Source organism: Hordeum vulgare, chromosome 7H, assembly GCF_904849725.1.
Source record: "Hordeum vulgare subsp. vulgare chromosome 7H, MorexV3_pseudomolecules_assembly, whole genome shotgun sequence".
NCBI classification, from domain to species: domain Eukaryota; kingdom Viridiplantae; phylum Streptophyta; class Magnoliopsida; order Poales; family Poaceae; genus Hordeum; species Hordeum vulgare.
The window spans coordinates 44,461,520-44,489,247 of NC_058524.1; the positions used below are offsets into that span (position 1 = coordinate 44,461,520).

Below are 27,728 nucleotides of genomic sequence, written 5' to 3' on the forward strand. Positions count from 1 at the left end.
GTTCCTTTTGCGTTTGTGCCAATTAAAACCGTTATGATTAGTCTTGGGGATGATCGTTTGGTCATGCTGGAAAAGACAGAAACTTTCTTCTCACGAAAAGAATTTTCTTTTTTTTCTGTAAGAGCTTTTGAGTTGATTCTTTTTGCTGCTGATTGCTACGCAAATTCTTCAGACTGTCATAATTTTTCAGAATGTTTGAAGTACCAGAAGTATACGAAGTATACATATTGCTACAGACTAGTCTGCTGTTAACAGATTCTGTTTTTGTTGAGTTGGTTGCTTATTTTGATGAAACTATGGATAGTATCGGGGGGTATTAGCCATGGAAGATTGAAAATACAGTAACCCAACATCAACATAAGTAGAATTTAAGTTTGCTACAGTACCTAAGGAAGTGGTGGTTTGCTTTCTTATACTAATGTTATCGCGGGTTTCTGTTTAAGTTTCGTGTTGTGAAGTTTTCAAGTTTTGGGTGAAGTTCCTATGGATAATGAGATAAAGAGTGGCAAGATCTCAATCTTGGAGATGCCCAAGGCACCCCAAGTTGATTCAAGGATGTCGTAAAAGCCTAAGCTTGGGGATGCCCCGGGAAGGCATCACCTCTTTCGTCTTCAATCCATCGGTAACGTTACTTGGAGCTATATTTTTATTCACCACATGTTATGTGTTTTGCTTGGAGCGTCTTGTATCGTAGGAGTCTTTTATTTTTGTTGTGTCACAATCTTCCTTGCTGCACACCTAGAGAGAGAGACATGCACTCACCGTGATTTTGTCGAGCTTCACTTATATCTTTTGGTTAGACAATTCAGCTCACATGTGCTTCAGTTATATCTTTTGAGCTAGTTGATTTTGCTCTGTGTGCTTCACTTATATCTTTTAGAGCACAGCGGTGCGTGTCTTGGTAGTTAATCTATGCTATGAAAGTTGTCTCAAAAGGGGTAGTTATCCAAAGGGATATGAAAACTTCCACCTTCATGTGCATTGAGTAGTTAGAGAAGTTTGATTCATCTCAATTAGCTTTGAGTTGTGGTTGTGGTAATATTGAAGTAATGTTAGTAAGGTGTTGTGGATCTAGAAATACTTGTGTTGAAGTTAGTGATTCCCGTAGCATGCACGTATGGTGAACCGCTATGTGATGAAGTTTGAGCATGATTAGTTTATTGATTGTCATCCTTTGTGTAGCGGTCAGGATCGCGCGATGGTTTATACCTACCAACCCTTCCCCTAGGAGTATGCGTTGAATGCTTTCTTTCGATTACTATTAAAACTTTTGCAACAAGTATATGAGTTCTTCATGACTAATGTTGAGTCCATGGTTTAGATGCACTTTCGCCTTCCACCATCATTATCTTCTTTAGTGCCGTGCAACTTTCGCCGGTGCACAAAACCCACCAATAGCCTCCCTCAAAACAGCCACCATACCTACCTACTATGGCTTTTTTAAAGCTATTCCGAGATATATTGCCATGCAACTACCACCATGACATGTTCCACCACTTCTACATTGCCATTGCATGATCGTAAGATAGCTAGCATGATGTTTCCATTAATGTCTATGCCATGCTAGATCATTGTCATGGTACACTACCGAAGGCATTCCATATAGAGTCATCATTGCTCTAAGTTTTGAGTTGTAAGTGTGATGATCATCATTGATGGAGCATTGTCCCATGTGAGGAAATAAAAGAGGCCAGCGAAGCCCATATACAAAAAGAGGCCAAAAATGCCCACCAAAAAAAGAGGCCAAAGAGCCCACCAAAAAATGAGAGAAAAAGAGAGAAGGGACAATGCCACTATCCTTCCACACTTGTGCTTGTTAAGCACCATGATCTTCATGATTGAGAGTCTCTCGTTTTGTCACCACCATATAACTAGTGGGAAATTTTCATTATATAACTTGACTTGTATATTCCAATGATAGGCTTCCTCAAAATTGCCTTAGGTCTTCGTGAGCAAGCAAGTTGGATGCACACCCACTAGTTTACTTTAAGAGCTTTCACTTACTCTTAGCTCTAGTGCATCATTTGTATGGCAATCCCTACTCATTCACATTGATATCTATTGATGAGCATCTCGAGAGCTCATTGATATGCCTAGTTAATGTGATCATCTTCTCCTTGCTTGTCTTGCAACCTCCACCACACTCCATTCCACTTATAGTGCTAAAACCATGGCTCACGCTCATGTATTGCGTGAGAGTTGAAAAGGTTTGAGAAAGTAAAAGTGTGAAAACAATTACTTGGCCAATACCGAGGTTGTGCATGATTTAAATTCATTGTGCAAGGATGATAGAGCATAGCCAGACTATATGATTTTGTATGGATAACTTTCTTTTGGCCTTGTTATTTTGAAAGTTCATGATTACCTTGCTAGTTTGCTTGAATTATTATTGTCTCCACGTCAATATCAAACTATTGTTTTGAATCTAATGGATCTGAACATTCACGTCACATAAGACGAGTTACAAAGGACATCTATGCTAGGTAGCATGAAAGCATAAAAAATTCATTCTTTATCACTTCCCTACACGAGGACGAGCAGGAGTTAAGCTTGGGGATGCTTGATACGTCTCAAACGTATCTATAATTTTTGTTAGTTTCATGCTGTTATCTTGTCAACTTTGGATGTTTTATATACCTTTTATATCTTTTTTGGGACTAACTTATTAATTCAGTGCCAAGTGCCAGTTCCTGTTTTTTCTGTGTTTTTGACTCTTTTCAGATCTGATTTTGGAACGAAGTCCAAACGGAATAAAATCCCTGAAATAAATTTTTCCAGAATAGAAGAAGATCGGGGGACTTGAGGGCCAAGGCAGGAGAGCCACAGGGGGCCCACAAGCCCTATAGCCGCCACCAGGGGCGGCGGCTACCAGTCTTGTGGCCTCCCTGGCGCTCCCCTGCCCTAGCTCTTTGGCCTATAAATTCCCTAAAATCCCAAAAAAAATCAGGGCATCCACGAAAACACTTTTCCGCCGCCGCAAGCTTCCGTTTCCGCGAGGTCTCATCTGGAGACCCTTCCTAGTGCCCTTCCAGAGGGGACTTTGGAGTTGAAGGGCTTCTACATCAACATCATCGCCTCTCCAATGACTCGTGAGTAGTCCACTTCAGACCTACGGGTCCGTAGTTAGTAGCTAGATGGCTTGTTCTCTCTCTTGGATCTTCAATACAAAGTTCTCCATGATCTTCATGGTGATCTATCTGATGTAATCCTCTTTGGCGGTGTGTTTGTCGAGATTCGATGAATTGTGGATTTGTGATCAAATTATCTATAAATTATATTTGAGTCTTTGTTGATTTCTTATATGCATGATTTGATATCCTTGTAAGTCTCTCCGAGTCTTGGGTTTTGTTTGGCCAACTAGATCTATGATTCTTGCAATGGGATAAGTGCTTGGTTTTGGGTTCATACCGTGTGGTGACATTTCCCAGTAACAGAAGGGGCACCAAGGCACGCATCGTTTTGTTGCCATCAAGGGTAACAAGATGGGCTTTTATCGTAGATATGAGATTGTCCATCTACATCATGTCATCTTGCTTAAGGCGTTACTCTGTTCTCCTGAACTTCATACACTAGATGCATGCTGGATAGCGGTCGACGTGTGGAGTAATAGTAGTAGATGCAGAAAGTATCGGTCTACTTGTTTTGGACGTGATGCCTATAGATATAATCAATGCCTTAGATAATGTCACGACTTTGCGCGGTTCTATCAATTGCTCGACAGTAATTCGTTCACCCACCGTCTACTTGCTTTCATGAGAGAAGCCACTAGTGAACACTACGGTCCCCGGGTCTATTCACAACTATCGTTTCCACTTTCACTTTTACTTTGCATTGTTTTCCTTTTTTCTTTCAGTTCTCACTTTGCAAACAATCTATAAGGGATTGACAACCCCTTCATAGCGTTGGGTGCAAGCTCTTTGTGTTTGTGCAGGTACTTGTGACTTGACGCAATCCTTCCACTGGATCGATACCTTGGTTCTCAAAACTGAGGGAAATACTTACCGCCTCTGTGCTACATCATCCTTTCCGCTTCGAGGGAACACCAATGCAAGGCTCCAAGGCCACGGGGGAATCCTTTGCATATTTGCCAAGGAAGTCCCTAAAGGCGTAGCCGTAGCAGAAGGATTCCTGACGCCGTTGCTGAGGAGTATCAAGACAAGAATAGTCTCCCGTGAACACGCCTATTTCTGGCGCCGTTGGAATGACTTTTGTTGCAGTAGCACCCCCAGCAACATCGGCCGCCACCGGTCCCTGCCTCCTCCGTTGCTCACTCTGGCGACGTGAGGAGGTGGGGACCACGGCGATGCGGCGCCGGCTTATAGTTAGGGTTGGCCTAGTGTTTTCTTGGTACTCCGTTGGGTTGGTGGGAGCGGCGTCCGGGCAAATAAATCTGCCTCAACTCTATTCCCACACCGACGGCGACCTTCACGGCGGCGTCTCGGAGTTGATGGCAACGTGTGTTGCTCGGTCCTTCAGATCGGCAGCTTGGTCTTCTCGCCGTTCTTTAGATCTGGCGAGATCAGTTTCTCGGTCTGTCGCTGGCATTCGTGGTTATTCGCGACGGGGCTGGCTGCCGGGGCGAGGTGGTTCTTCTGGAACGAGGATGCCGGTCCGGAGGTGGTGGATCTGCCGTTCCTCTCCGACTTCGTCGATGGGAGGCGATAAATCTTGGTCCAAGATAGCACGAGGACGTCCCCGGTCGACGTGCTACAGCGACATGTGCCTTGCTGCGTGCAGCGGGCCTGTTCATCGACTCACAAAGCCTCATTGGCGATGGTGCTTTCTCGGACCTTGGGATGGTGGAGGCTCGGCGTCTCTTCCGGCGTTCGCCTCGGCGGCGCTGGAGTTGGGCGGCGGCCGTTCACTACGGTGGTTGCAGGAAACCCTAGGGATCGTTTAATATTTCTCGATCTTTTAGGATTTTATCTGCAAATTCAGGATAATTATTTTATCCCGGTTTATCTTTTAGTTTCCACGTGTATTGCTTATTGTAACTTGTTTTTCGATTAATGAAATATGGGGTTACTCAAAAAGAAACGTCCTTCCAAGCCGCTAGCGAGCAACGGCAGGCAACACACCTTGGTTCGGGAAGGATGGTACCCGTGCGGGCCTGTGGGGGCTCAGGGGCGTGGGCCGGGCCGAGGAAACGGCCCGCAAGCGTGGCGCCTTGAAATACCCCGCCTTGGCGCGCCCAGCGTAACTGCCGCAACCAACAGCCAACAGAGCTCGCCTCCTCACCTCGCCGGAGCGCCAAGAAACCCCTCCCCCCACCTCTCGCCACCGCGCAGAAGCGCCTCTGATCCCCAGCGCCGGCGACCGATGAACAGGTTCCACGACAGGCAGCACGTGTGGGTGCGGAGCAGCGTGCACGGCACGTACCTCAACGCCGACAGCGACGGGAGGAGCGTCTCCCTCCGCCGGCGCCGCGCGTCGCTCAAGGCGGCGTGGGCGGTGCACATCTACCAGCACGGCGAGGGCGACGTGCCGTACCTTCTCCTCTACAGCGCCGCCTACGGCCGCTACCTCGCCGCCACGGCCACGCGGGCGCCGCTCGGCCACGTCGGCTTCCGCGCCGAGCAGCGCGACTACGACGAGCCGGTGCTGCCGGCCATCATGTGGCGGGCCACCCACACGGGCTTCGGGGGCGGCGTCTTCCTCCGCAACGTCGGCGGCCGCTACCTCCGCGCCAACGGCAAGTACCTCCGCTGGAACAACGGCGTCACCGTCGACGACATGGACAAAGTCAGCACCATGATGTACTGGACCGTCGATCCCATCCCCCTCAGAGGATCGGACATGCCTCAGCCTGGCTTCGCTGCCCCGATTCCGGTGAGTTCGCCATGCATGACCCGAGTCTTCAATTCTTCATACCTCTTGAATTGCTCTCGACGGATTGAACGAATTGGGTCATCGATCGGGTTATTTACAACGAGATTATCACTTGTGTTAATTTCATTCACCGGACAGGCATTTCTGATTCTCTTCTTGCCAAATTTACGATTCCTGAATCAATCGCGTTTTTGTTTTCAGCCAGAAAATTCAGAGTATCACCTGAACATAAATAACCATGGTTTCTTGTGGCTCGACTGCAGGGCCGCATCCCCCGAGAGCTCTCCGTCATGCTGGGACGCGAGCGAGGGGTGTGGAGGCTGATCCGGTTCGTGCGAGCGACCGCCGAGGGGGCCTACGCCCATAACGGCAACGGCTGGTCCGAGTTCCATTTCAGGGGAAGGTACGTGTACCACCTGAGGAACGAGCTGGTCAAGCGCATCAACGCCGAGGTGCACTTGTTCGAGCTCGCCATGTGCATCCGAGCGGGCCGCTACGGGCGTTTGACCCCGCTCATCACCAACCTGCCCCACGGCGGCAGCGGCGAGACCCTCCAGATTGTCGTCTACCTGTCCGAGACCCCTGGTGAGAGCCACTCTCCATCTCCCAACTTCCTATTCATCTCGTGTTTTTGTTAGGTTATATGGTGGCAACAAATGAATTTGTCTGTGTACTGCCATGATAATTTGGAGTTTGTTTAGTGGGTGCTTATAAAACAGTTTACTGAAACAGTTTACTCCCCATGTCCTAATGATTTCCTAATGGTGCCAACAAGTGAAGCAGTTTACTGAATTTGTTTTAGTCTGCTTGTGTTTCAAAAACAGTTTACTGAAAGTGTTATGATCTGAGAAAACGGTTTATTGAACTTTTAGGAGTTTGAAATTGTCTGCAGCTATGGGCTGTGGCTAGTTGGTTATAATTAGGGGGGGAAATCATTTCGTAATTAACATATTACATTCAACCTTGATATGGAAAGTGTCCTCTATTTGGCGCCGGTTGCCGCCAGTAAAAACTATGGAACTGAAATAGACGGATCTTTTAATTAATCTCTTTCAGCCTTCCATAGAGAAGATTGTAATATCAGTTTGATTTGATTTAGCATGTTGTATTCAATAACCCTTCAACAAAATTCAGGCTTCTACAATCTAAATTAATTATGGTTTCTGCACATGAGTTGTATTGTTTTCAGGTTTCATTCATGAGCTGTATTATTGGTCTTGTTATTCATTTTTGTTTTGCAAAATGTAGCAGTGGTCTTGAATCTGTTCTACAAGTGTACATATGTTGGGTTAGATACTGTTTACTGCATGAACATTTTATTTAGAGTCTTAGTTAATGATGTGCTAATCTGATCATGCTGGGAAAAACGATATTATGATATGTTTTGTTAGGACTTGGGACTTTTCTAAAACTGTTGTACTGTTGTAGAAAAGTACAAGTAGTTGAATGGGAACAGTAGGTGCCAATGCCATGTGGATTTATCTGTCTCTGGTTGAAAAACAGTTTACTGAAAGTATTATAATCTGAGAAAATAGTTTACTGAACTTTTAGGAGTTTGGAATTGTCTGTGGCTATGGTCTGTGGCTAGTTGGTTATAATTGGGGGAACGAATTATTTCATAATTAACTTTTACATTCAACCTTGATATGGGAAGTGTTGGTTTCAAACTACTGTCCTTGATCTCCTTTATTTGCAACTGTTCGCCATTCGCAAAAAAAACTGTTTGCCACCCGTAAAAACCATGGAACTGAAATAGATGGATCTTTTAATTAATCTCTTTCAGCCATACACAAAGATTGTCATATCCGTTTGATTTTATTTAGCCTGTTTACTTGTGTTGAATAACCTGTGAACCAAATTCAGGCTCCTACCATCTAAATTAATTCTGGTTTCTGCACATGAGTTGTATTATTGATCTTTTTATTCATTTTTATTTTGGAAAATTTATCGGTGGTTTTGAATATGTTCTACACAGTGGACATGTGTTGGATAGATACTGTTTAGTGCATTAACATTTTACTTAAGAGTCTTAGTTAGTGAGGTGCATATCTGATCATGCTTGGAAAAATGATATTATGATAAGTTTTGTTAGGCCTTGCGACTTTTCTGAAGCTGTTGTACTGTTGTAGAAAAGTAAATGCAGTTGGATAGGAACAGTAAGTGCCAATGCCATATGGATTTATCAGTCGGTGTACACACATTTATCAGTCAGTGTAAATAATGGTCTGAACTCTGAAGCTAGTAAAAACTACTGGCTCCACATTTCTTTTCTTGATTCAGATAATTCAGTTCATCCATTTCGTACCATGTTGCCGCTAGTAGAAATTATGGAGCCTAAATAACCAACTCAAGTTCTGTCAACTCATTTCATCTTCGCAGAAGATACTAGGTTTCTAACCTGTGAACCAAATTGAGGTGGTATCCTAAAATAGATAGTGCATAAAAGCTTAGCGCCCAGCACATTATATTGGTTTAGGTTTTGTCTTCTTGATCTTTTCATAATGTTCTTATTGATTATCGGTCTGCTGCCTAATTGCCTCATTATTTCTGTTAATTCAGCCTATGATGAGCTAGAGCACCCGGATGTCTACTCGGAGTAGAGAAAGATCAGAGCAGGAGTCCTGATAGTTAACCTCCACAGAAGTTTGGCCACCTCGGACACAGCTGAGTGACAGCAGAACTGGACGCCTACTTTTGCATATAGATATAGGTTGAGAAAACTGTGTTTCCTATGCTAGCTAAACTTGCTCTGTTCTGCCTGTTTTGGCCTCGCAGTTATATGATTCAGAACTTCTGAAAGTGTTGCGTGCAGTGGTTGTAGTAGTCGTTCGAATGTCGCTCTTCTACCATTCGTTCCTATGGTGCTTCCTGGATGAAGCATTTAAATGTAAGGGTACTTGCAGTGAGTTGATGATCTTCCATTCCTTTTGGATGATGCGTGCACTTCGTATAAATGAATAATGCAGTGGTTCTTGCTAGTAATGAGTTGATGATCTTGTGTTTCTGTAAGGCTATGCACTTGGTACAAATGCAAAATTTAGCTGGTTCTTGCTGTGAGCTGGTGATCGTGCTTCTAGTTGTGCTGTTTTGAGTGTTGGCCAAGGAGTAAGAAACACAGTTGTAACGTATGAACAAAATTCAGATTTTATCCAACGGCACTATGAAGTAGCTTCTGCACATTACAATGTTTTCAAGATTTGAACATAAGCTGCCTTCTTTTCCTTTCACAGTCTTGTTTGAGATCAACACTGATTTGGTGGCTCTTGCCAGTAATGAGTTGATGATCTTCAGTTTAGCTGTGCGGCTTCAAGTTAAGTCCAAGTTAAGTCCAACGAAGATCAATAATACACTGTTGGAAAATTCACTGTTGTAATTGCATTGCTGAGTCAGCAGTGAAAAAAAATGTTACTATTGCTGACTCATATCGATCAGAACTAACAACATTCCGCATAACAACTACTTCTGAAAGAAATTGCAGGCATTTTAGTTCTTGCTCATTACTTCTGGAAAAAGAAATGTTGTTATTGCCGACTCATTAAGTGTAAAATTTTGAAAGCTCGAAAGAGTCTCTGAGATCCCGTTAATAACACCATATGAGATTGTTATTTATGCGCATTTTTCTGCTCTAGTTTCTGAAATTTGGACATGCTGGTGTACTGGTCTCCTGAAGTTTCTTGAATATTGCTCTTGTGCCCTGGTGTATTATTAGGTGTTTCTGCTCTAGTTTCTGAAATTAAGGACATGATGCAGCGAACTCTCCTTGTTATATTTCTGTGAATCTATTTTCTGAATTCGTAATGTGGTTAATATGTGGTTAGTTTTATCCTTGCAACGCACACGCACTGACATACACAAGCACAAGATGATGATGATCAATATGTGCTTAGTTTTCTTTACAAGAGTTGTTATGACCGGTACAACGTACCAACGGAGGAGGCCCAATGGACAGGGTTAATTACGGGCTTAGCCCAAGTCATCTTACCTATCTTAGAGTCCAAGTTATATTAGAGTCTAAGTTATATTAGAGTCCAAGTTAGAGTCCAAGTTATCTAGGGTTTAGTGGAGGTTCTCCTCCTATATAAACACATGTACCCCTTCGATATTAAGAAGACAATAAACAGTATTTTGTTGTCGTCTCCCTCAGGAGACGGGAGCCCCAAACCCTAGCCGCATCTCTCTCTCTCGCGCGCGCCGCGACGGCGCCCAACCGCCGGCGTCGGCGTCCCCAACCTCGCAGCCCGCACTTCCACCCCTACAACCTACGTCCGAGACCTGGTAAAACCCTAGCCTCTACCAATTTGGTATCAGGTAGCTTGGGTTCGATGAGCTTGTCGGACCTTCCCACCACCATCGCCGCCGCCACCACCGCCTTCCCCGCCACCTCGCAGCAGCCGCCGCCGCCGCACCACCCGCCGCCGCAGGCCACCTCAGGTCTGGCCGCTTCCAGTACCGCGGCCCTGGCGGCCGAACCCGCCCCCGTCCTCTCCCTAGCGGAGATGTCCTCGGCGATCCGCGACCTCAACCTGGCGGTCTCGAACCTCCGGACTTTCCTCCAGGCTCCGTACGCAACCCCGCCACCACCGCCTCCGCCGACGGCGCCCTTCACGCCACCGCCCCGGCCACTGTCGCGCCCGAGGGCCTGCCGATCACCCAGGTCCGGTGGCCGCCGTCGCCGTCCCCGCTACCGACGTGGATCGACATGCCGACCTACACGACGGCGCCGCTACAGCCGACGGTGTTGCAGCCACCCGCCCCCACCTTCGGGGGTTCGGCGGGTACACTGACCCGTACGCCGGGGGCTCCGTGGTGCCGCAGCACTCTCCTTCCGCCGCGCTGGGTCGTCACGAGGGCACCTACGCGGCCTCGCCACATGTGCAGCAGCCGCCCCGCTTCACCAAGCTGGAGTTCGCCACCTACGACGGCACCGTCGACCCCTTGAACTGGCTCAATCAGTGCGACCACTTTTTCAGGGGGGCAGCGGACCATGGCGTCCAACCGCACGTGGATCGCCTCCTACCACCTCCATGGCGCCGCCCAGACGTGGTACTACGCCCTCGAGCAGGACGAGGGCGGGATGCCCCCGTGGGAGCGCTTTCGCGACCTGTGTCTCCTCCGGTTCGGCCCCCCATACGTGGGAGCCGCTTGGCCGAGTTCGGTCGCCTTCCCTTCACCACCTCGGTGCAGGACTTCGCCGACCGCTTCCAGACGTTGGCCTGCCATGCGCCTGACGTCACGGCTCGCCAACGCGCAGAGCTCTTCGTCGGCGGCCTTCCCAACCACATCCGCATCAACGTCATCTCGACGCGACCCCCAGGACCTGCAGACGGCCATGTATTACGCACACGCGTACGAGCAGCGCGCCAACGCCCTGCAGCAGGCGTTCCCGGGCCGTGGCAGGCGTTCCCCGGTCGCGGCACGCGTCCCCCGACCCGCCCTGCCCCGGTGGCCGCCACCCCGACCCGCCCCGCCCTGCCGGCCGCTACTGCGGCTGCCCCCGCGCCGACACGCACCTTCCGGCGCTTGACGTCGGCCGAGCAGCTCGAGCGGCGCCGCAAGGACCTGTGCTTCAACTACGACGAGCCGTATGCGCTGGGTCATACGTGCGCCCGCCTGTTCTACTTGGAGACCGTCGACGACGCGGTGGTGGAGGCCCTCACCGCGGAGCTCAACGCCACCACACTCTCCGAGACCGGCGTCACGACCTATGGGCCGGTCGACGCGACCGCCTTCGTCGTCTCCCTTCATGCCATGGCTGGCATCAAGACGGCAAAGACGATGCTGCTTCCGGTGATGATCAACGGGGAGCATCTCACCGCGCTCGTGGACACGGCTTCGACGCACAACTTCTTGTCCGGGGACGCCATGCACAACTTCTTGTCCGGGGACGCCATGCACCGCCTCGCACTCCAACCGGCAGGCTCGGAGAAGTTCAGCGTCACCGTCGTCAACGGGGACCGCCTTGCTTGCCAGGGGGTGGCGCGGCAGGTTCCCGTCCTCATCGGCGACGAGCCGTTCTCCATCGACTGCATCGGCATCAACCTGGGCTGCTACGATTTCATCCTTGGCATCGACTTCCTGTCCACTCTCGGCGCATCCTTTGGGACCTCGATGTGTTGTCCCTCATCTTCTGGCGCGAGGGCGGCCGTCGCGTTCAGTGGACAGGCATCCGCGGTTTTCAAAATTGTTCTCGGTTTTAAATTTGTTCTCAAGATTCAAAAAATATTCGTGTTCCAAAAAATTGTTTTGGGTTTTAAAAATTGTTCTCTATTTCAGAATTTTGTTCAGAAGATTCAAAAAATGTGTATGCTTTAAAAAATAGTTCATGCTTCCAAATTTGTTCAGAATTTTTCAAATAAAATCTCCGTTTCAAAATTTGTTCTCAAAATTCAAAAAATTTCGTGCTTTAAAAATTTGTTTGCGCTTCAAAATTAGTTCAGGATTTTTCAAAATTATTATAGATTTCAAAATTTTGTTCTCAATATTGAAAAAATGTTCGTGCTTTTAAAAAGTGTTCGCGCTTCCAAATTTGTTAATGATATTTCAAAAATGTTCTCGGTTTCAAAAATTGTTCTCAAAATTTAGAAGATGATTGTGCTTTAAAATTTTGTTCGCACTTTCAAATTTTTTCGTGTTTTTTTATAATCCTTTTAAAAAAAATCTCAAGATTCAACAAATGTTCATACTTTTAAAAATTGTTCGTGCTTCCAAATTTGTTCACGATTTTTCAAAATTGTTCTGACTTTAATTATTTTTACTCAAAATTCAAAAAATGTTTGTGATTTAAAAATTTGTTCGGGGTTTTTCAAAATTGTTCTCTATTTAAAATTTTATTCTCGAGATTCGAAATTTGTTTGTGCTTTAAAAAATTGTTCATGCTTCCATATTTGTTCATGATTTTTCACAATAGTTCGCCATTTTAAAATTTTATTCTCAAGATTCAAAAAATGTTTGTGCTTTAAAAAATTGTTCATGCTTTATATGTATAAAATTGTTCACGATATTTCGAAATAGTTCTTCAAATTCAAAAAATGTTTTTTCTTCTAATACAAAAAGAAAAGGAAAAAGGGAAGAAAAACCAACCAAAAAAAGAAAATAAACAGAAAAGGAAAAAAGTAACAAGAATAAAAAGAAACAAAACTGTGCCGGCCCAGTTGGGGCGCCCGCCCTGTGCGGCGCAGGAGTCCCTGCCGCAATGATCGGTAGGTTTGGGAGCAACTAGTTAGCGAGCGCTTCCTCGAAAACCTTCCGGCAATCGCTCCCGCGCGCCGTCACTTGGAGCGTTCCCAGCCGCCACGACGTGTCGCCCTATGAGCGTTTTCTTCGGATTATTGTTATTTTTTCGCACGCGTTTTCGCCTTTTTTGAGTGGTTTGTTTTCGGATTTTTTATGTTTCGTTTTTTCACCGGTTTTTGGTAACTTTTGGGCGGAAAAAATTCATTTTTTTTCGAAAAATACGTTTTATGCGAAAGATAGGTTTTCTGCTTTTTTGCGAGAGGCACGCTTCCGCTTCCATGAGAGGCACGGTTTTACCTTCGCGAGAGGCACGGTCGTGCCTCTCGAAAAGGGAAAAACGCATTTTTTTTCTTTTTTTTTGCGAGAGACACGGTTTTGCTTCCGTGAAAGGCACGATTTTACCTTCGCGAGAGGCACGGTCGTGCCTCTCGAAAAGGGAAAAACACATTTTTTTTTGCGAGAGGCACTGTTTTGCTTCCACGAAAGGCACGGTTTTGCCTTCACGAGAGGCACGTCCGTGCCTTTCGGGAAGGGAAACAAAACGTGTTTTCTGATTTTTTGTGAGAGGTACGGTTTTGCTTTCGTGAAAGACACGATTTTACCTTCGCGAGAGACACGCCCGTGCCTTTCAGAAAGGGAAAAAACGTGTTTTTTTTTGCGAGAGGAACGATTTTGCTTTCACGAAAGGTACGATTTTGCCTTCGCGAGAGGCACGCCCGTGCCTTTCAGAAAAGAAAAAAAACGCGTTTTTCGTTATTTTTTCGCGAGAGGCATGGGTTTGCTTCCGCAAAAGGTACGGTTTTGTCTTCGCGAGAGGCACGTCCGTGCCTGCCCCCGAAAGGGGAAAAACGCGTTTTGTGCTTTCTTTCTTTTTTTAGTGAAAGACACGGTTTTTCCGTCTGGTATTTTTTCTTTTTTTTCGTGAAAAAAAGAGTTCGTCAAAATCTATCAATATGAGATCCAGTTTTGAAGATCTCGACGCGAGAAAGTCAACGGTGAAAACGGTTCGAGATTTAGACGCACGGTTTAGGAGATAAAATGTTTAAAAAATACGGTTCTATAAAAAAAACTTTCAAATTGCGTCAAATGACAATTTATGAAGGTAAGAGTAATTGTTAAAAGCTGTACTCGCTAATTAGTGATTCCGTAAAGGTCTAGTCGACCACGGCCGCATCGCGTGGGCCGGTGCGGGAGGAACAGAGAAAGTGGGCCGGGCGGAGAAGACGGCCCCCAACCGCACCTTGTGCCGAAAGCCCGAGGGTAATCGCCTGACCGAACGGCGCGCCCGCGTGCTTCTCCTCTGCCTCTCCAGCGCGCGATCCAGCGCGCGATCCAGCGCCGGCGACGACCGATGGACCAGTTCCACGACAGGCATCACGTGCGGCTGCGGAGCCGCTTGCTCCGCGCGTACCTCCACGCAGACGACGACGGGGAGCGCATCTCCCTCAGCCGACGCCCGGCGCCGTGACTCGCTGAACACGGCGTGGGCGGTGCACATCCACCAGCGCTGCGATGGCCCGTGCCTGCTCCTCCACAGCGCCGCCTACGGCCGCTACCTCGCCACCACGTTCAAGCCGGCGCCGCTCGGCCACCACGGCTTCCGCACTGATCAGCGCGACTACGACGACGAGCCGGACCTGATGGCAGGTACATGTGGAATGTCGCCTGGGCGGACTTCGCGGACGTTGTCTTGCTCCGCAACGTCTCCGGCCGCCACCTCCGCGCCAACGGCAGGTACATCCCCTGGAACACCGGCGTCACCGTAGACAACAAGGTCAGCGCCATGATGTACTGGACCATCGAGCCCATCCCCGCCAGAGAGGGTCCGCCTGTCCTCCAACTCCATGGCCCGATTCACGTGAGTTCGCCATGACCAAATTAAGCTGCTTCTTGAACCTTGATAACTCTCGATCGAATTGCTTCTTGAGCGAATTGAGTTTTTGGGATTGGGAATTAATTGTGTTTCAATTCGACTGAACTGAACTAACCATGGTTCGATTCGACTGAACTGCAGACCCCCAGCCCCGGATACCACTCTCTCATGCTCTGGCGCAACCCGGTGGTGTCACGGCTGATCCGGTTCATGCCGTCCGATCCAAACAGCCCCTTCTGCACCCAGCACCGCTGGACCACGTTTCGGTTCAGGGGGAGGTCCGTGTTCCAGGCTTCCAGCTGAGGGATGAACTGGCCAAGCGCATCGCCTTCGTCCTGGACGGGCGTCAGTCCTCGGACCTCGTAATGTGCGTCCGAGCGGGCCGCCAGGGGCGTCTGACCCCACTCGTCGTCGACCTGCCCAACACCGGCTACAGCGAGACCCTCTGGATTGTCGTGTTCCTGTCCGGGACCGCAGGTGAGAACCACTCTCCATGTCCCAACTTCCTAATGATCTCCTTCGTAATGGTGGCAACAAGTGAACCGGTAGTCTTGACTCAATTTGCTATGCGCGACGTATAGATTTTGCTGTAGATGCTATTTTCAGCATGGCTATGATATTTTAGGTTTTATTTTCTTTGTTGCAGGTGCTTGATCAATTTCCTGAAAATGTTAGTCTGAGAAAAAAGTTTACTTAAAGAGTTGTTGTAGTCTAAACAAACAGTTAGCTGAAACTGCTGTAGTCTGAAACTGTTAGGTGTTGGTAATTATCGGCAACTGTTATAGTCTTGTAGATAAGTAAAAAAGATGCATGGTTCTTGGGGGAACAGATCATTTCATAACATGTTTACACACAAACCTTGATATGAACAGTGGAAAGCATTGGTTTCATACTATTGCCCTCGTTTCAGATAATTCAGTACCTCCATTTGGTACTATTTTTTTGCCATCAGTAGAAAAAACTAGTGTAAAGCTATTGTAAATTTTAGAACTTCAAAAACCAAATCAGCTCATTAATATCTTTTCAGTCTTAGTAGAGAAGACTGATATATCCTTCTGATTTCGCCTATTTTACTTGGGTTGAATAACCTCTGAGCAAAATTGAGGTTCATACAATACTAAATTAAGTCTAGTTTCTACAGATCATATTGTTTTCTAGTTTTGCACATGAGCTGTATTTCTAGTCTTGTATTTTTTTTTATCTCTGAGATTCGGATTGCTGATCTGCTTCATACAAATATTCTTCGGCGAGAAATATGTTGGAGGTCTTGAAATCTTGTATTGCAGAATGCACAGATATTTGGAGGAGGTTTGGAGTCTTACTTCCATGGAGTGCTAAACTGATCTTTCTTGGTAAAACGATTGTATGATAGTAAGTTTTGTTAGGACTTTGGAACTTGACTGAAAAGTAAAAGTAGTTGAATGAATATAGTAGGTGCCATGTGGACTTATCAGGCTGTGCACAGTAGCACACATGGCAAAACGTGGCCTGAAGCCAGTACAAACTGCTGGTTCCATATTACTGTTCTTGATTCAGATAATTTAGTTTGTCCATTTCGTAGCATTTGCACTAGTTGAAATTATGAGACCTAAAAGGAAAATCATTTCGTAACATTTGCCGCTTAATTCCTTGCACATTATATTGTTTCAGGTTTTGTCCTATTGGTCTTGATTGTTAATTATTTGCTCTTCTGCCTAACTGACTCATTATTTCTGCTAATTCAGCTTATGATGCACTGCGACACCCGGATGTCAATGCAGAATAGAGAAAGATCAAAGGGGGAGTCCTGTTAGTTCACCTCTTCAGATGTTTCGCCGCCTGGGACATGATGACAGCAGAGCTGGACCCGTACTTTTGCATGCTCCCGAGTTTCTTCTACTAGCTAATAAAACTTGCTCCGTTCTCTTGACAGTACAGGGCGAACCTGTCTGTTCTGGCCTTGCGGTTCTATGATTCAGAACTGCTGAAAGAGTTGCGTCCAGTGGTTGTACTAGTCATTGGAGTGCCACTCTTCTGCAATTCATTCATCTCTATGATTTAGTTGGTGCTTGAAATGAGTTGAACGTGCATTTCTTTTGGATGATGCATGCACGTCGTATAAATGAAAAACAGTGGTTTTTGCCAGTAATGCATGAGTTGATGATCCTGTGTTTCTGTTAGTCTATGCACTTGTAGAAATGCAAGATATAGCGGGTCCTTGCCGTGAGCTGGTGATGGTGCTTGTAGTTGTGTTGTTTCGAGCTTTGGCCAAGGAGCATTAAAAGGAATTTATCTGTTGACGCTGAGAACCTGAGTTCTGAATGAGGCCACACACGCGCCATGTTGCATATGTACTGGAATTCCTCTGCAATATCTGCACTCCAGTTTTCCTATAAGATTTCGAACTTGATTGCAGAACCTACATTTCCATTCTACACGTCTGTGCTGCAAATTTCCCAATTCGTGTGTACATCTAGAGGTTACTTGGCTGATTGCTAGCTTTGTGCCCTGAAGTGCTTTCCGCCGATCTGTTTCGTCAGATGTTAGTCAAGGAACTGATGGTTGTCATAAAACAGCCACCACACAATTGGGTTCTTGTTATTTCTCGAGCATATTGATTTTTTTCCATGATGATGATTATCTTGTCGACCATTGCGTTGGTCAGAAATTTTTTTGACGTGCAAGACAGAAGCACTGCCAATTTTCATTAAGAGAGAAAAAAAGAGAGCAAAGTGGCCTTGTTTATAAGGGAAACTAGGCTAAAATACCGTACAACATATGAATGAAACAGGGGACAGTTGTGCAAGAACCCAACCATTGCCGACATCGACAACACAAACTCCACCACCAACACGCCCACAAACCTGAAGAGGTGTGAGGGGGCGATGGTTAACTCCTACCAACCTCCTCCCTAGGGGCATGCGAGTAGTACTTTGCTTCAAGAGAGCTAATAAAATCTTGCTATAAGTATGTGAGTTTTTTATGACTAATGTGAATTCATGGATATACAGACTCCCACCTCCAAATATTTGCTAGCCTTTTTGGTACCGTGCATTGTCCATTCTCACCTCGAGGATCGGTGCATCCAAAACCCGTGACATGATACGCTCTGTTATAAATAAACCTCATTATATCTTCCTCAAAATAGCCATCATACCTAACGATCATGGCATTTTCATAGTCATTTCAAGATATATTGTCATGCAATTTCCACCGTCACATCATATGACTTGTACTTTCATTGTCATATTGCTTTGCATGATCATATAAGCTGACATAGTATTTGTGGCAAAGACACTGTTCATCATTTTTATACATGTTACGCTTGATCATTGCATTTCCTGGTACACTGCCAGAGACATTCATATAGAGTCATAATACAGTTTTTCATGTTGAGTTGTAAGTAAATAAAAATGTGATGATCGTCATTATTACGACACTGTCTCGGTGAGGAAAGGATGATGGAGACAATGATTCTTCAACAAGTCGGGATGAGACTCCGACCTAAAAATAAAAAGGAAAAGGAAAAAAAAGAAAAAATAAGAAATAAATGAGAGAAAAGAGAGAAGGGGAGTGCTACTACGTCCTTTTCCACACTTGTGCCTCAAAGTGGCACCATGTTGTTGATATAGAGAGTCTCTTGTTTTGACACTTTCATATGCTAGTGGGAATTTTTCATTATAGAACTTTGCTTGTATATTCTGATGACGGGCTCTTTCAAATGCCCGAGATCTTCATGAGCAGGCAAGTTGGATGCACACCGACTTAGCTTAAGTTGAGCTTTCATACACTTATAGCTCTAATGCATCCATTGCATGGCAATCCCTACTCCTCGCATTGATATCTATTAATGGGCATATCCATAGCCCGTTGATATGCCTAGTTGATGCGAGACTTTCTTCTCCACTTTCAACCCTTTGAAACCTACCACCATATTCTATTCCACCTTTATGCTATATCTATGGTTCATGCTTATTTATTGAATGAGTAATAAAAGCTGAAGCGCGTGAAGGAGTATGATCCAATTGCCTGACTTGACATCGTGGTGCTTAACATTTGTATTTATGTGGTGAAGGCGGAGCCATGCAATGCTTATATGATAAAATGAACAGGGATGAACATTCTCTAAGGATCGTATATATTCTGAAACTTGATGATTATGTTCCTTCTGTTTATGAACATTACTATGTTGATGTTTATTAATTCATCATTTCTGAGTGATCAAACTCTAATAGATTACATGTTGGGTGGCATGTCACATCAAAAATTCTGTTTTTATCATTTACCTACTCGAGGACAAGCACAAATTAAGCCTGGGGATGCTGATACGTCTCCAACGTATCTATAATTTTTGATTGTTCCATGCTATAATATTATCATTCTAGGATACTTTTTGGGTGTTTATATACCAATCAATGTTATTTTTAAGCGCTAACCTATTAATCTAGTGCCCAGTGTCGGTTGTTGTTTTCTGCATGTTTTTTTCCTTTTTAGGCTTACAGTACCAAACGAAGTCCAATTGCCCCCAAAACATTTTTATGATATTTTCTGGATCAAAAGAAGACATGGAAGCTTCAAAAGGAGACCGGAGGCCACATGAGGGAGCCATCACACAACAGGGAGCGTCTAGGGGGGTGGTCGAGCCGTGATGTGTGCTAGGGCCCCCACGCGCCTCCTGGTGTCCCTCTTTGTTCCATAAATTCGCAAATATCCCAAAAGCCCTAGAGAGCCACCAGAAACACTTTTCTCACCGCCGCAAATCTAGGTTCCGTCGTGTGACCATTTGGAGCCCTTTTCCGATGTCCTGTCGGAGGGGGATCGATCAAGGAGGACCTGTACATCAACCTTGTTACTCCGATGGTGATGGGTAAGTAGTTTGCCACAGACCTACAAGTCCATAGTTAGTACCTAGATGACTATATATCTCTCTTGATCTTCAATACAATGATCATCGCATCTTTGCTTTGATCTATCTCATGTAATCCTTTTGTGCGGTGCTTTTGTTGGGATGCGATGAATTGTGGGTTTCTGTTTAGATTATTCATGATAAAGATTTGAGTCTTCTCTGAATTATATTATATATGATTCTTATTTGCATGATTATTATAGCTTCATAAATCTCTCCGATCTATTGGAATAGTTTGATGTGATAGCCTGGCTTATTAGGGATGATAGACTACTCATATCAATAAGGAATTCCTTCTTTTCCGGGAGCCCATTCAAACAGAACTCCCAGGTTAAGCGTGCTCGGCTTGGAGTAGTTTTAGTTTTAGGATGGGTGACCGATCGGGAAGTTCATCCCAGGTGCGCATGAGTGAGGACAAAGTGCGCAAAAAAGACTAGTATTGATATGTGGGGCCAGTCTAGATCCCGCCAGGAGTAACGACCGCTGACGGGTGTGTCCGGGACGTTACAAGTTTGGTATCATAGCCGACCCTCGCGGTTACACGGATGTTTGCAGACAGGTGTGCGGTCATGCAAGAGGGAACGTTCCTGTGGCCCAACGAGGACGTCGGTTCCTCTGAGTGGTGGTGTATGTGATAGCCTAGCTTATTAGGGATGATAGACTACTCATATCAATAAGGAATTGAGAAGTTCATCCCGGGTGCGCATGAGTGAGGACAAAGTGCGCAGAAAAGACTAGTATGGATATGTGGGGCCAGTCTAGATCCCGCCAGAAGTAACGACTGCCGACGGGTGTGTCCGGGGCGTTACATTTGACCAACTAAATAGATATTTCTTCTATGAGAGGGGTGCATTGTAGTGGGTTCAGTCTGGCGGAGTTCTATATCCCAGTGACAGAAAGGGACAAGGACACCTCTTTGTATTGTTGCCACTAAGAATAAAAGGACGGGGTTAATTCATATTGATTGAGTTCTATTTGTCTACATCATGACATTGTTCTCCAAACATTACTCTGTTTTACCTAATACTCTAGATGCATGTTGGATAGCGATCAGTGGGTGGAGTAAAAGTAATAGGTGCACGTAGGAGTTAGCCTATTTGCTTATGGACGTGATGCCCTATATATACATGATCATTGTTGTGAATATCACATAACTATGCGTTCTCCTATCAATTGCCCAACAGTAATTTGCTTACCCACCGTATGTGTACTACATGAGAGATGCCATAAGGGAAAACTACGGGCCCGAGTCTATTCACTTATAAGTTTACAAATGCTACAATTACCTCAATGCATTTATTTACTTTTTGTTTCCTTTGCATTTATCAACTTTCATCTACACACTTTACTTGCTTGCAAATAACGAGTCCAAGGGGATTGACAACCCTCTTGCACACGCTGAGTGCAAGTGTTTGCTTATTTATGTGCAGTCGCTGAAGACGGGAATTGGTTGTTATTCCTATTGATTCGATAAACCTTGGTTGTCTACTAAGGGAAATACTTACCTATATCGTGTTGCATCATTCGTCCTTCTTCACGAAAAACCAAACGCAAAGCACATGTATCATATTATAATGGATGGATCCAATTAACCAAGTTGGATTAGTGGGACGATATGATGTTGGGATGACACACATGTGTGCCTATCATTCGGGACTTACGTGCCGCCCAACATCATATCGTCCTACTAATCCAACTTGGTTAACTGGATCCATCCACTTTAATCTAATCAATATTTCTTCCACTACCTCTTCGTTGCTACCGTATCAAAATTTGTATAATGGTGTACAAATATAGAATTAAAAAAAATACACACTAATAGTAGTGGCAGACTAGAGCGAGCGTTGCTGCTATTTAGTAGTAGGGCGTGTGAAACACATGCTACTGCTATCACACTTAATAATAGCGCAGGGTACAACACGCGCTACTGCTGAAAATTAGATGTAACACCCTAGAAGTAGTGTTGGTCCCCGCGCTATTAGTAGGAAAAAAACAGTGCTATTCATAGTGTTTCCCTAGTAGTGCCACATAGCGACGATTATCAGCACAGGAGTGAGCCGACATCGCACCGTGGCCATTGCCCCTCCTTCACCAGAGCCGGGGAAACCTTGTTAGTAGCCAGCTGGAAAGTCGGTGTGCTAAGGCCCACATGAGCAACGCACCAGAGCATCAACCATTATCGATGGAGAGAGTCGTATATCAGAATGATCAAACATGTAAACACCTCAAACAGAGACTATATCCCAAAAGACCGACTGAATACTAGCACTGGCAGAAACCCACATGATTCGACAAGACACACCTTCACATGCCCTCTGACGACACTAGACACACCATCAGGACGATGATATTATTGTTACTCGTCGCAACACAACCCCAACCAAAACGTCCAACCTAACAAAAACAAAAGCAGGGTCCCTAAGCCGAGGGGCGGGAGGAGGTCCTCCGCACTTCCATGGCGTGAAGGCTATCAGAAGCAGGTCAGACTGACGGCAATGTCAAGGAAAGGAGGAGAAACCTAATCACGTGGAAAGGCATCTCTTGTGGAGGAGGAGGATTCTCCTAGATGATGTTTATAATTCACTCAAATATAAAACAAATTTTAATGGTATCTACTAAAGATGCTCTAAGAACCAACTCTGTCGTATACCAACAAAGTCGATTATGAGGGGAAAGTGATTTCGCATCACACAATTTTAAAGGAAAAGCATTAGAATCAACCGGATGATTTTAAACTCACGTAAGCCTCCTCTCCCACGCGACACCTGACATGGTCCACTCACCGCTTTTTCGTCCCAACCTTATCTCCTCCCTTCGCTCACATTTCTTCCAGTCGCTTTCTCTTATCGCCATCTATCTGGCTATGGGACAAGCACCACAAGCCATGGCAGTAGCCACCACGTCGAGATCTGCTGGCAGCGCGCGCCGCCGTGTTGCGTCGTGTTGTTGTGCCGCATCTGCCACCACCGTCGTGTTGCGTCGCCCTATATGGTCGCCGCCGCGTGCTTCATCATGCTGAGATCCCCTAGCACCCCCACGCCGTCGTGCTGCGTCGCAGCAATTCGACACCGCCGTCCCGTGCTTCGTCGCAACACCCCGTCGTTGTCGTGATGCAATGGAGCACCATGCGTCGGTGGTCGCGCCACAGGGAAGCTTCACCGGTGGCACGGGTGCTACGATGGAGAGTCGACGAGGCGATTAGTGCAGCGACGGAGCACCGCCACACTGCGGTGGCGCTGTAGTGAAGCTTCATCGGAGGCTGTCAGGGGTGCTGCGATGGAACCCATCACGCCAGTTGTGCGCTGCAGTGAAACATCGTCGGCGGTCGGAGCCTGCTGCGATGGAACCCGCCACGTTGGTTGCGCGCTGCAGCGAAACATCACCGAAGTTGTAATGAAGCGTCGCCGGAGCCGATAAAGCTTCGACGAGGTTGCAATGAAGCGTCATCGATGCTGCAATGAAGCGCCGCAAGGCCCAGTCGATGTTGCGCAGTGCTGCCACGGAGCTGCAACCATGGAGTCATTGTGTGATGCTGTCATGGAAGCGTCTGCGGTTGGGTGCGTTTGATCGGACAGCTCCGGAGGCTACTTAATTTAGGCTAAAATCAGCCGGCTGACTGGTAGCAGCGGCCATTTTAAAAACAATTTGATAACTCCACATAACACAATTACCAAACGATGAAACCACACATAGAGTAGGAAATCTGATACGGAGTGATTGACATCGGATCAAGGCAAATTCACACAGCAGTACTGTAGAAGACGCCACCAAGGCCACCGGCAGTCCAGCACCTTCTAGAAGCGACCCGCAAACCGCGAAGCCACCTTCTAGAAGCGAGCAGTCGCGCGGCGCCTCGCCGGATCTGATGGTGGTTCGCTCGCTCCTCGCCGCTGTCTCGCTTCGCTGGCGCCGGGCGGGCGTGGGCGTGGGCGTGGCGGCGTCAGGTGCGCCAGGGCAGGGCAATGAGAGGCCGCAATGCCACCCGCCGTTCCGCCGCTCCGGCGTGCCGGCGGAGGCATGGAGGGAGAGGCTCGCCGGGGAAGGGAAGGAGCGGCGCCGCCGCCGCCGCCGCGCGTGGGCCTGTGCGGGAGGAACAGAGAGAGAAGGCCGACGCGCTCTGGGCGTGGGCCAGGCCGAGCAAACGGCCCGCAAGCCCACCTTGTGCCCAAGGCCCGGTACCACGACGGTTTCAGCTACCTTGAAATACCCCGCCTTGGCGCCCAACGGCCTCCGCCTCTCCTTCCCCCACCGTCTCGCCGGAGCCCCAAGAAACCAAGAACCCACCATCCCCACCTCCGTCTCGCCTTCCTCTTCTCCCTCAACCGCCCCGCCGCCCACCTCCTCTGCTCTCCGGCGGTCCGGCCCCGGCGGCGACCGATGGACCAGTTCCACGACGGGCAGCACGTGCGGCTGCGGAGCCGCGTGCTCGGCAAGTACCTCCACGCCGACGGCGACGTCCGCAGCGTCTCCCTCCGCGAGCGCCGCGCCTCGCTGAACCAGGCGTGGACGGTGCACATCTACAACGGGGACGGCGTGTACCTGCTCCTCCACAGCGCCACCTACGGCCGCTACCTCGCCACCACGGCCAGGCGGGCGCCGCGGGGCCGCCGCGGCTTCCGCGTCGGTATGAGCGACTACGACCAGCCGGAGGTGCAGGCCATCATGTGGCGGGCCGTCAGGTCCGGCTTCGGGGACGACGTCCTGCTCCGCGACTCAGGCCACCGCCACCTCCGCGCCAACGGCAAGTACCGCACCTGGAACACCGGCGTCACCGTCGAAGCCAGCCGCAGCGTCAGCTCCATGATGTACTGGATCGTTGAGCCCATCCCCGCCACAGAGGGCGTGCCTGGCTTCCCAGGCCCGATTCAGGTCAGCTCGCCATGACCCGCTTCTCGATAACCCTCGAATTGCTTCCAGCGGAACCTATCGATTGAGCGAATTGCGTTCTTGGGTGTCTTTAATTTGCGTCGCATGCAATTAAACTGCGGGGATTGCGAGCTGTATTGATCACTTCTTCCAAATTTGGGTGCAGTTCTTGCTGTTGGTTGCGTTTGTGTTCTCCATCAGAAAATTCAGAGTACTAGCGAACATAACAGTGGTTCTTTGCTACCCAACTGCAGAGCCCCCCGCCGACGATTTTCTGGCCCGAGATAGTGATGTGGCGGCAGATCCGGTACATGGTGTCGGAGCCCGACGGCCCCGTCTACTCCCGGTACTGCTGGTCCACGTTCCAGTTCAGGGGGAGGTCCGTGTTCCACCTGAGGAACGAGATGGCCAGGCGCACCCGCTTCATCCTGGAAGGCCGTCAACCCTTCGACCTCGTAATGTGCGTCCGAGCGGGCCGCCACGGGCGTCTGACCCCGCTCTTCGTCGACCTGCCCCGCGGCGACCAATTACCGACCTTCTGGATTGTCGTGTTCCTGTCCGGGACCCCAGGTGAGAGCCACTGTCCATGTCCCAACTTCTTAATGATCCCCCAATGGTGGTAACTGGCAAGAACTGAACCGATAGCCTTGCTTGAATTTTTTTATGAGCTATATGCTGCATGCCCATGATCCTTGAGGTTGTATCTTATTGGGGTGCTAATCTGCTTGTGCTTGAACCAGTTTGCTGAAACTGTTATTAGTCAGAGAAACAGTTTACTGAAATTGCTGTAGTCTGAAAAATAGTTAACTGAAACTGTTAGGGCGTAAATGTCTGAAACTGTTTTAGTCTTGTAGATAACTGCTCTAGTCTGTGGCTAGATGGTTATTGGGGAAACAGATCATTTCATAACATCTTTACACACAAACATTGATATGGAAAGTGTTGGTTTCAAACTACTCACAATCAACAGATGATTTCAGTACTTCCGTTTGGTACTCTTTCCACCAGTATAAACAATTGTGTATAAAGCTAGTAAAAATTATGTAACTTCAAGGCCAAATCAGTTATTAACGCCTTTTCAGCCTTAACAGAGAAGATGGAGTTATCCGTTCTATTTAGCCTATTTTACTTGGGTTGGATTAACCTGTGAACAAAATTCAAGTTCCTACTATGCTAAATTAAATCTAGTTTCTGCACATCATATTGTTTTCAGGTTTTGCACACGAGCTGTATTCCTGTTCTTGTTATTTTTCCTGTTGTTCTGTAAAACTCTGAGATTTGGATTGTTCATCTGCTTCCTGGTGATGATATTCTTTGGCGAGAAATGTGCCGGTGGTCTTGAAATCTGTTAATGCAAAATGCACAGATGTTGGTGTAGAGACTATTTGCTGCATGAGCATGATATTTGGAGTCTTACTTTAGTGCTAATCATGCTTGGAAAAAGGATTTTATGTTAAGTTTTGTTAGGATTTTGGAACTCGTCTGAAAATTAATAGTTGAATGGAAATAGTAGGTGCCATGTGGACTTATCAGTATGTGTACACATGGCAAAAGATGGTCTGAAGCTAGTAGAAACTACTGGTTCCGCATTTCTGATCTTGATTCAGATAATTCGGCTCATCCATATCATAACACTTGCCACCAGTAGAAATTATGGAACCTAAAAGGCCAAATCATGTCCAGTCGCCACTAGTAGAAATTATGGAACCTAAAAAGCCAAATCAAGTCCAATCGTTTTGTTCCATCTTTGCAGAGAAGATACTAATGTTCTAACCTGTGAAGAAAATTCAGCTTGTATCCTACAATAGCCATAAAACCTTAGTTCCTTGCACATCATACTGTTGCAGGTTTTGCCTCTTTTTATCTGTGTATATGTTTCAGGTTTTCGTCTTGATCCTATCACTATATTGTTATTTGTTATCGGTCTTCCGCCTAACTTACTCATTATTTCTGCTAATTCAGCCTACAATGCGCTGCGATACCCGAATGTTGACGCAGAGGCAGAGTAGAGCAAGACCAGAGCAGGAGTCCTGTCAGCTCACCTCTTCTGAAGTTTCGCCACCTCGGGCACAATGACATCAGAACTGGGCGCCTACTTTTGCATGCAGATAGATATATAGGTTCAGAAAACTCAGCTGCTCTTATGCTTCTTCTGCTAGCTAAACTTGCTCCGATCTCCTGACAGGACAGGGAGAACCCCTGTCGGCCTGTTTTGGCCTCTCGTTCGTTTTGGATGATGGATGGATGCATTTTGCGTTAATGGAGAATGCAGTGGTTCTTGCACTAAGATGATAGTCCTGTATTTCTTTAGATGGTGCATTTCATATATACAACAAATGCAGTGGTTCTTGCAGCTGCGATATTGTTTTTCGTTGCGCCCATTTTCATTTTGTTTTTCAGTGTAAGGGTTCTTGAAATGAGTCTATGATCCTGCAATTTTTTTTGACGATGTATTTTGCTTGAGTGAAAATGCATTCTGCACTGTGTTCTTTTACACTATGCAGTCGTTATGAATGAAAAATGTAGCTGGTTTTTTCTGTGAGCTGGTGCTCGTATATAATAAAAGTGCAGTTGGTTCTGCTGATGATATTGTTTATTATTGCGCTGTTTTCGTCTGTTTTTCAGTATAGAGGCGATTGCAATGAGTCGATGATCCTGCATTTTTTTAGGCGATGCCTTTTCGCACGAATGAAAAATGCACTTGTTCTTGGAATGAGCTGACGATCATTTCTTTCTTTTACACTATGCATTTGGTATGAACGAAAAAATGTAATGGGTTCTTCCTGTGAGCTGGTGATCGTGTTTTCAGTTGTGCTGTTTTTAGCGTCTTGTGTGTTGTTTTGATGCCGAGCGCCTGAATTCTGAACGAGGCCACAGATGAAACCTACATTTTGCCGTTCGTTTTTGTCCTCTCTTCTTAGGCGACCTACTCGTTGGATAGAATGCAGTAGTATTTCGCTCTCGAGACATTAGATACTATAGTACTCCCTCCCTGTACGTCGTGTATCCCCCGGTACCTGTACCTAGGGGTGGGCATTTTAA

General features: G+C 46.7%; 2 protein-coding genes and 1 pseudogene across 2 annotated transcripts; all 3 read left to right on the forward strand.

The window, feature by feature from the left end:
• The first annotated feature begins 5,319 nt into the window (after positions 1 to 5,319).
• On the forward strand, positions 5,320 to 8,429 carry LOC123407570. The gene is made up of 3 exons (XM_045100733.1): positions 5,320 to 5,829; positions 6,135 to 6,414; positions 8,389 to 8,429. The coding sequence occupies exons 1-3, from the start codon at positions 5,320 to 5,322 to the stop codon at positions 8,427 to 8,429; spliced, it is 831 nt and encodes a 276-aa protein (XP_044956668.1).
• A 5,984-nt stretch (positions 8,430 to 14,413) lies between these two features.
• Positions 14,414 to 16,700, forward strand: LOC123408211 (annotated as a pseudogene).
• Positions 16,701 to 23,931: 7,231 nt separating this feature from the next.
• LOC123410873 lies at positions 23,932 to 27,267 on the forward strand. The gene is made up of 3 exons (XM_045103803.1): positions 23,932 to 24,689; positions 24,941 to 25,256; positions 26,649 to 27,267. The coding sequence occupies exons 1-3, from the start codon at positions 24,198 to 24,200 to the stop codon at positions 26,693 to 26,695; spliced, it is 855 nt and encodes a 284-aa protein (XP_044959738.1). The 5' UTR covers positions 23,932 to 24,197; the 3' UTR covers positions 26,696 to 27,267.
• Positions 27,268 to 27,728: the final 461 nt, after the last annotated feature.